Raw genomic sequence first — 10,006 nt, forward strand, 5'->3', positions numbered from 1 at the left:
AATGAACATAACAAATAATCAGTGAAAACCACAGATTTCATGAAGCAATCTTAGTCCAATATCTACATGAAAGCAATATGCAACCATCAGTCCAGCAGAAAACATGTTTTGTTATAGATGCTTTTAAAAAAGTCACATGGACCAATCAACTTGGGAAAAATAACCAAAAGAGGCCCTTTCTAAGCCTGAGCAATTACTACCATGGTAGGGTAGGAGGAGAGCTCTTCAAGTAGGATTTTTCTGTTACATCTGTTAAGCTGAGAGTGCCCTACCTATGATACCACTTCAATGCACAGTTATCAGATTTAGTTTTCCATATTTAGTTCTATGCCATTAAATATTAACTTTCTCTTTAGAAATCTCCAAATTTATGTAATAGAGTATATAGTGATACATAATAATTTATGCAACAGTGAGACTAGGGTTCAAAAATATTACCCTAATTCATCTTGATAGCAAATTGCTACAATATATTATACTTACAGCCTCTTTAATTTCACAAGAGAAAACATGTATCTGAAATTCTTCTGAACCATGGGAACTCTCTGTAAATGCAAAGCAATTGCTCTCTGTTGTCCCATCATGTCCACGTGCACAGAATAACACCTTATAGATCGGAAAAGAAGCTAACTCCAGATTGTTGGATTGGTCTATAATTCTACAGAAAAGTAATAAAAAATAAAACAAAATATTAACTATCAAAGAACAAAAGCAAACAGTTCTATTATACTAATGACATATATACATAATTATCTTAAAATCACAAAAACTGGTTATAATAATGTATTAAAATATTTTGCTATGTTTGTGTATATATGTATATGTGTGTATATATGTACAGATATACGTATTTATACACATACCCACACACACAAATTCTTCAACTTCTTTTAACAATTACTTAATTTTTGTATCTCCTATGATGCTATTCATTTACTCTCAAAGCCAAGTATACATTACCTGGTAAAATCTATGTCACCCATCCCTAATTGCTAGCCTTGTTCTGCCATGGCATTCATTTCTATTTACAACAGCACCTGTAAGTTTATCTAAGACCTAGGTCATTGTTCGACCAAGACGTCTCTTACCCAAAACAAAAAAGGTCAGAGTGGTTCCAAAGTTGAACAAAAGAAGTTAAAATAGAAGTTAAAAGGAGTTTGTGGGATTTAGGAGTAAATAACTCTCCCTATGTAAATCCTAAGCCCTAGATTGATCACCCAGGAGCCCCTCACTCTAGTTCTTGAACCACAGTTATATGACAAGGGGAAGACAGGTTTTTATGTTCCTTCCAAATAAAGAAACACAAATTATAGGTATGTTTGAAGTTCTATTTCCATTTATAATATTCTAAGCATAATTTTGTAAAAGACTCTCATAAATAAGCAACACTGTCTAAGCCTAAACATGTTTATTTTTCAGGTCTACAGAGTAAAAGTGAATTCACAGTAAGTCCTAGGCCTCATTTATGATATAACATCATCACCACCATGCAAAAAATTTCATACATGTCTAGGGGAAATAAAAAAAGACTAGAGCTTACCTCACAGAACCTTCTGGAACATTTGGCACATACAGAGTAACAGGAAAGGGGTGCTGACTGGAAGATTTCATAGTTGCCATTGCCCGTAGAGCCTCCACTTCATTACGTGGGGAAGAAACCTTCATACATCCTAAGTAGGTCAGTTTGTTAAATAAAACACTATCTTCTTCAGGTAATCCACTTGGAGAAGTCGGTCTGGGTGTAGAAATTTCTAAAGAAAAACGCATACACACCCACTCAAAAGTTAATGGAAAACTTCACAGTACAATTTTACCTACTGCCCAGAAACAAATGAAAAACTGCAAACAAAATTTAGGTCTGTGTTTTCACTTCTTTTGATGTTTATGCTACATCTTAGTTCGGAGTTCCGGAATTTTATACTTTCAAAGCCTCTCAAAGTATTATCTTACTTAGCTATAACTTCTTTAGAGGAAAAGGGATAAAAATTACAGAGTTCAAATGATGTAGAACAATAAGGAGAAAAAAACTACAATAAAGGCAAGTGGGGGCACCTATGTGGCTCAGTCGGTTGAGCATCTGCCTTCAGCTCAGGTCATGATCTCATGATCCTGGATCCAGCCCCATGTCAGGCTCCTTGCTTAGCCAGGGAGCCTGCTTCTCCTTCTCCCTCTGCCCCTCCTCCCTACTCGTGCTCTCTCTGTCCCTCTCTCTTTCTCAAACAAATAAAATCTTTTTAAAAATTAAAAAATAAATAAAGGCAGGGTGAAGTAGCCTAAAAATAATGATGATTAAATAAAACTAAAATAAGTTCAAAGTCTGTCTTGGCTGTAAAGACCCTGCATAGCACCAAATTTATTAAGGAGCCTAACTTCCCAAGAAAAAGTAAACAACATTAAGATGTTACATCTCGTACCAATAACAACAAAAGCAAGCCCCTTTTTGGCTCCTTCCTGGCTTGCTGACCTCTATGAACTATGTAAGTATTCCAATGGATCCTATGATTGCTTCCTATGAATGATCCTATGATCCTATGATTGCTTCCCCTAATTCTCCTCTCCCCATCAATGAGTTTCTAAAACAAAACAAAACAAACAAAAAAAACTGTTCACTTTAGAAAATTCTAAGCACAGGGCACCTGGGTGGCTCAGTCGGTTAAGCGTCTGCCTTCGGCTCAGGTCATGATCCCAGGGTCCTGGGATCGAGCCCCGCATCAGGCTCCCTGCTCTGCGGGAAGCCTGCTTCTACCCCTCCCACTCCCCCTGCTTGTGTTCCCTCTCTCGCTGTGTCTCTCTCTGTCAAATAAATAAAATCTTTAAAAAAAAAAAAAGAAAATTCTAAGCACAGCATGCAGCAAAGGTCCAACTGTAGTTAGTATCTATCTGCATATATCAGATACTATTAAATTCTCCCTTTGCCACTCTTTCCATCCCCACCTGAAACCCACATTGAGCTAGTCTCCACCTCTCCCCATTACCCATATCCAAGCATGCCTGTCTCACCCAAACTAGATCCTTGCACCAGGCTCAAATCCTCACCACCAGGATGCCACTTAATAGGATATTAACAAAAAATTCCCAAAAGCCATTACCAGCTCCCAAACATTATACTATAACATGCAACCTCACCTCTGACTTTTCTTCTATTAAGAAACTAAACCCATTCAAAATGAATTACGTCATCTACCATGTTCTTTAATCACTGAAACTGTTTTTTTCCCCTTTTGAATCAGTTCAATGGCTCTATTTCAAAAGGGATAAATAAAAAAAAAAACAAAAAATACATGTTAAGGCTGAATGCTAACATGTCTAGACTTACATGTGTTTTTTATTAACTTAGCAAGCACACAACAGTTATTTGCAAGATTCTATGATTAAATCATGTTTTAGTAACTGACGAATATGAGAGATAAAGTAGTTCAAGTGGTGTAAGTTATATGTAGTTGGAGTTTAAAAAAAAAAACAGAAAAAAGGGACAAAAAAGCTTTTTGAAAAAAGTATTCTAATAATCTGTGTAACTGACAGATTCAGAGAACTCTGTAAACCCCAAATAGAGAAACAGTACAGAAATTGATCCCAAAAAAGACAAATGACAAAATAAGCAGACAAAGCCTTTAAAATAACAATCATAAATATGATTGAGAATTTAAAGAAAAACATCTAACAAAACAAGGAGAAAAAATGAAAGACAAAGGACCAAAAGAAATTCTAGAGCTAAAAAATGCAAGATGTGAAATCAAATACTCCCTGGGTGACTATGAAAGCAGATGCTAAATTGCAGAAGAAAAGAAGAATGTTAAAGAAGTTCCTTGGGATAAAGGAAAATGATACTAGAGGAAAACTGAAGAGCACCAGAAGTTATAAATATGAGGGCAAGAATTTTTCCTTGCTTTTTCATTTCTTTAAAATATAACAGATTTTTTAAAGTGAAAAATGAGTATTTTGTAGAATTTGTAACATGTGTAAGCAAAATGAATGACAACAAAAGCATAAAGTCTGCAAGAAAAGAAATGGAAGATCCTCACAGTATACCTGAAGTGGTATATTTTTAAAACAGACCTGTTAAAGACTTGAGTCATAAACCTCAGAGCAAGCACTAAAACAATAAAACAGGGTGCCTGGGTGGCTCAGTTGGTTAAGCGACTGCCTTCGGCTCAGGTCATGATCCTGGAGTCCCTGGATCGAGTCCCACATCGGGCTCCCTGCTCAGCAAGGAGCTTGCTTCTCCCTCTGACCCTCCCCCCTCTCATGTGCTCTCTCTCTCTCATTCTCTCTGTCTCAAATAAATAAAATCTTTAAAAAAAAATAAAATAAAATAAAACAAATTATACAATTTGTATACAACTATATACAATTACACAGTTAATAAAGCAGTAGGGGGATAAAATATAATATTAAAAAATATTCAATCCAAAGGAAAGCAGGAAAAGGGGGAAAGACACAAAAAACAAAAGGGACAAGGAGAAAACAAATAGCAAGAAAGTAGATACACATATCCAAACATGTAAAAAATTACATTAAATATAAATGGTCAAAGACAAGGATCACCAGCTTTTTCTATAAAGGGCCATATTAATAAATATTTTAGGCTTTGTGGACCAAGAAAAAATTTGGATATTATGCAGGTAGTTATATAAAAAGAGAGGCCTCCCACAATTTTTTTAACAAAATTCAAAACTTAATTTATGGACACTTTTAATTTAAATTTCATATAACTTCCCTGTATCACAAAATATTATTCTCCTTTGACTTGTTTTCAACCCTTTAAAGATGTAAAAACAATTCTTACCTTGAAAGCCATACTGAAAACAAGTAGGGTTTGGCCCATGGGAAGTAATTTGCTGACCCCTGGTCAATTAAAAGTTCATCAGACTGGATAAAAAAAGAAAAGCTCAACTATATGCTAACTACAAGAAACACACTTTAAAGACACAAATAGACTAGAAATAATTTTAAAAAAAAATAGTAGACATACCATGCAAACACTAATTGTAAGAAAACTAGAGTAGTTATATTAATATCAAATATTAGACTTTAAAACAAGGGGAGAAAGAGACACTTTACCCTGTTAAGGGGAAAAAGAGACACTTCACAATGATAAAGGGTCAGTACATCATGAAAACATGGTAATTTTAAGTGGTTATGCCCCCTAACACCAGAGCTTCAAAATACCTAAAGCAAAAACTGGCAGAACCAGTCAAGTTGAAGTACTAAGTCTCCTATGGCTTATCTCTCTTAACTAGAAACACTGAACAGAATATTAAAAGTACATAAAAATTCTTTTTAAAAAAGTAAACAATATTTAAAGAGAAGAGTCAAAACTTGAAGAATTACAAGTATAGTGTTGAGTTTCCTTCCTCCCCCACCCCCCGCCCCATCTTTCACCTCCCAGATTTAACCTAAGGGCAGTCCCAGTTGTAGAACTGTGCAAACAACAACAAAACTGTAAAAGAAATTTAAAAACAGAAAAAGGAGTGTCTGCAAACCAGAGAGTGTTTGGGGAATTATGACTTGTTTTGGTTTTGTTTCCTCTCTCTTTTCTCTCTCCCAGTTCTACCTTAAGGCCAGCCCCAGTTATGGAGCTGCACTGCAATGGGGGAAAGGTCGGGGGGGGAGGGGGAGAGGACCACAGACGTCTAAAACTTGGAGGAAAAAACCTGTCTTAATGTCTAGAACACTGGAGCAAATGGGTTCACTCCTGTGATTCAAAAATGGAAAAGGAAACCTCCACTATTTTTTTCTCTTTTCTCTTACCACTTTGTCCTAGAGTAGACTCCAGGCATGCAAGACTGCTAGACAGCACAACAAAACAAAAACTCTAAGTGAGAAATCTGTCTTTCTACTTAGAAGAACGAAAATGGGCCCCAGGATCCCAGAGAGTATGGGAAAACTCCCAAGGAGAGTTGAGGAGAAGGTAATCCCTAATTTTGTGTATGAACTAATAACACAAGTTTCGGGCTCACCACCATGCTGTATATGTGTGTAACAAACCAAAGAAGCACAGCAAAGGTTTTGGGAACTGAAGTGACTTTGGAAACAGAAAGGAAAATAAAACTTGCAGTCTAGACATCACCAGGTAGACTGCCTGCTAAAATAAATAAAATCAATATTCTTCAGAGGATTTTATGGAAAAAGAATCTCAAAACAAAAGATTCAGAAAGTCTAGAAAATAATCCAGTTAACAAAAAAAAAAAACAGAAAAAGGTAACCAACTCTCAAGGGAAAGAAGAATCAACACATATCAATCCCAAGAGTACGCAGCTGTGGAAATTATCAAGGACTTTAAAATTGGTTTTATAACCATGCTCCATGATATAAAGGTATATATACCTGAAATGAATGAAAACATTGAAATCCTTGGCAGAGAAACAGAAAATGTAAAAAGAACCAAAGTAAATTTAAGAACAGAAAAATAGAATATCTAAAATTAAAAATTCAGTAGAGGGGCTCAAAAGAATGGAGAGTAAAGAGTCAATGAACTTGAACACAGGTCAACAGAAATTACCTAAACTGAAGAACAGAGAGAAAAAAATGCAACAAATAATGAAGAGAGCCTCAGGAAACGTGGAATAATATGAAAATACCTAACATTTTTGTTGTCTGAGTCCCAGGAAGAGAAAGTGACTGATGCAGAAAAAAAATATTTCTAAGATATAATGACTGGAAACTTCCCATATGTGGTGAAAGATATAAATTTATAGATTCAAGAATATGAGTGAACTCCAATAAAAATAAATTCAAAAAGGGGTGCCTGGGTGGCTTAGTCATTAAGTGTCTGCCTTCAGCTCAGGTCATGATCCCAGGGTCTGGGGATTGAGCCCCGCATTGGGCTCCCTGCTCCATGGGAAGCCTGCTTCTCCCTCTCCCACTCCCCCTGCTTGTGTTCCCTCTCTCGCTGTCTCTCTCTGTCAAATAAATAAAATCTTTAAAAACAAATAAATAATCAAACTGCTGAAAAGATAATAATCAATATAATCAAACTGCTGAAAAGATAATAAAAAGTATACAGAAAAAAAACCAAACAGGAACAATGAATGTTCAAAGGAATGCATATTTCTCAACAGAAACTATGAAAACAAAAAGACAGTAAAATAACATATTTAAAGTGCTCAAAGAAAAGAACTATCTAAATGCTTTTCAAAAGGACATTGCTCCATAGAAATCTCCAGGATCTACTAAAGTGCTTCAGTGGAGATGAAGAGCCTACACCCTGCCCCACAACCATTTTAAGCAGATATGTATTGTAATTATTGGCCTTGGACCTAAAAGTTTATGTGATTTTATTTTCAGATTCAACACTTCCAATACTACTGAGGATGAGGTTGATGGTAAAGAGGAGGAGGAGGATGGTATTTTATTTGGTACTTACTTTGTGCCAGGAATTTTACAAAATACTTAAAATGAATGATGTTATTTAATCCTCCTTCATCCCTATACAGCAGATTCTATTTTATCTCTATTTTACAGATGAGAAAACTAAGCATTAGAGAAGTTAAATAACCTGGCCAAGGTCATAGAGGCATAGACAGAGCTTGGGGTCAAATCCAGGTCTGAACTTCAGATATGATGTCTTAACCTCTATGAATGGCCTACAATAGGATGAATTAAAAGAACAATGTAGTTCTCATTCTGCATTTAATTATACAGAGTATCAGCTCTTCAAGGGAAGGAACTGTTCTATCACAGCACTTATTAACAGTGTCTAAAAGACTAGACAATATATATCAAATGAATTAATCACTAAATAAATGAAAATTTTTTAAGGCTAGTAATCCTTTCAGCAACCTATCATAGGAAACACACATCATCCTGGGCACCACCTAGACCCTATCCCATCCACAACTAAATGTATTATAACTGCAGCCTTCCTGTAGACAAAACTCATCGGTAACTATCCAATTATGACTAGCAGAGATCCTGAGTTAAGCAGGCAAATAGCAAAATATTTCTACCAAGGCAACAGTTCTAGACCTGGTAAAATCACACACCAATGTAAGGAATTCATTCCCACCTAAATATAAATTCAGTCCTATTCATCTCATACTTCTTTAACTCCATTATCCTTTCCTCAGCAGAGAGTGACAAAGAGTATAAGAAAGACCACTCATGTTTGTATCCAAGCAGTATTTAAGTAGATTGCAATAAACTAGCAAAGATTCCCTGTTAGAGTTGCATACAAGTAGCCAGTTTATAAGATCATCAAATGACAAAAATGAACAAGTTATCATGATGTTTAAAAAGCTTTCATCTGTCTAATTTTATAACAAAAAACAACATACCTTAAATGTTCACTCTAGGCCATTTAAATCTAGATGCTTTCCAGACAGTTCCTTGCCATTGAAGTTATGTGTCATTTTAAACCAACCACAGTAATTCTCTTAAGCAAAACTGTGTTGACTGCAACCAGGAAAAGGCAGCTGAAATGTCTTGTCTTAGTCTGTTAAGGCTGCTATAACAAAATACCACAGACTGGGTGGCTTATAAACAGCAGACATTTACTTCTCCCAGTTCTGGATGCTGGAAAGGCCAAGATCGAAGCACTGGCAGATTCAGTGTCTGGTGGGATCCCACCTTCTAGGTCACAGACAGTATCTTTTCACAGAGTCCTTAGAGATGGAAGGGACAAGCTAGTTTTCTGGGGTCTCTTTTATAACGGTACTAATCCCAATCATGAGGGTTCCACCTTCATGACCTAATCACTTCCCAAAAGGCCCTACTGCCTAATATCATCATCACCTTGAGAATCAGGATTTCAACATGAATTCTGAGAAGGACAAGAACATTCCAATGTTATACAATTGAAAATAAAAACTAAAAATACATAACTAGAAAAGAAAACTAAAAACTTACTTGTAAAGCAAAGGAAATCTCTTATCTGAGATCTTCAGTGAAAAATACATATTTAAAAATATATTTAGCATTATGAGTGTTGAGAAAACAAAAAAGTACACAGTACTTGGTCCCCATCAAATATACTTAGAATCATAAACCATTGCAAAGATTAACTAATTCCAACAACCCATCAGAGCTACATTAGAAGATAAAAGGTATTTCTTCCTTTCAATTAATATATTAACCAAAATATAATTATATAAATGTGATATCAATGTGCTCTGGGCGTTTTGGAAGGGGTGGAGATTTAAGAAATTCAAAAGATAAAACAAAGCACAATGAGTAATATAATCTCTTATGTTCCCTTAATCAAGAACGAAAATTAATACTTTTTAAGGTTTGTTTCTAATCCTGTATTTTTAATTAAAATATATATATACATAAATGTTTAGCTTAAGTTCCCTTGAACTTAATTCTACCTGTGAGTATGACTATATATTGAGACCTATGAGTATTTACAGTGAGTCACCAAACCAGAGGGTTTTATTAAGGACCCCCAATGCATTACAAATATCTTCTCTTAGTCTGTCAGTAAGCCATATTTATTACATAGAATGGTTGAGGATGTATCAGTGGGACAGGGTAAACACACACACATACACACATACACACACACACACTTGAAATTTTGGTGCCTAACACTAATGGTCCATTTGGAAGAAACCCCATGAGTATGATATATGAATTTTTTTTTAATGTTAAAATGTGTTGTCTAATAATTTAATTAAACTGCAGATCAAAGCAAAAAAAATCATTTATTATGGTACCATTCTCATTCAGAAGGTTTAAGTGTTTATGTATTAAAATATAACTTTCAGGGCACCTGGGTGGCTCAGTCAATTGAGCATCTGACTCCTGATTTCGACCTAGATCATGATCTCAGGGTTGTGGGATAGAAGCCCGCGTCAGGCTGTGCACTCAGCAAGGAGTCTGCTTGAGATTCTCTCTCCCCGAGCTGCCCCTCCCCCACCACGTGAGTGCACGCACTCTAATAAAATCTTTTATATGTATATATTATATACATAATACATATATTACTATCTTTTCTTAATAATGTGGCTTTTCCTATACAATCACAAAAATAGTCTCCAATATTTTCTTCTTATATGTTTATTTT

The 10,006-nt window shown here is 35.4% G+C and overlaps 1 protein-coding gene across 2 annotated transcripts in view; it reads right to left on the bottom strand.

The window, feature by feature from the left end:
- The window catches only part of RABGAP1L (RAB GTPase activating protein 1 like), a 776,559-nt gene that overhangs the window by 691,229 nt on the left and 75,324 nt on the right, over nucleotides 1–10,006 (bottom strand). For both annotated transcript variants that reach the window (XM_021682815.1, XM_044915941.1), the window contains 2 exons: nucleotides 1,541–1,751; nucleotides 484–658 (listed from right to left, as the gene is read on the bottom strand). In XM_021682815.1, coding sequence (XP_021538490.1) covers nucleotides 484–658; nucleotides 1,541–1,751 — 386 coding nt within the window. The remainder of the gene's footprint in view (nucleotides 1–483; nucleotides 659–1,540; nucleotides 1,752–10,006) is intronic.

This window comes from Neomonachus schauinslandi, chromosome 6 (assembly GCF_002201575.2).
Source record: "Neomonachus schauinslandi chromosome 6, ASM220157v2, whole genome shotgun sequence".
NCBI classification, from domain to species: Eukaryota; Metazoa; Chordata; class Mammalia; order Carnivora; family Phocidae; genus Neomonachus; species Neomonachus schauinslandi.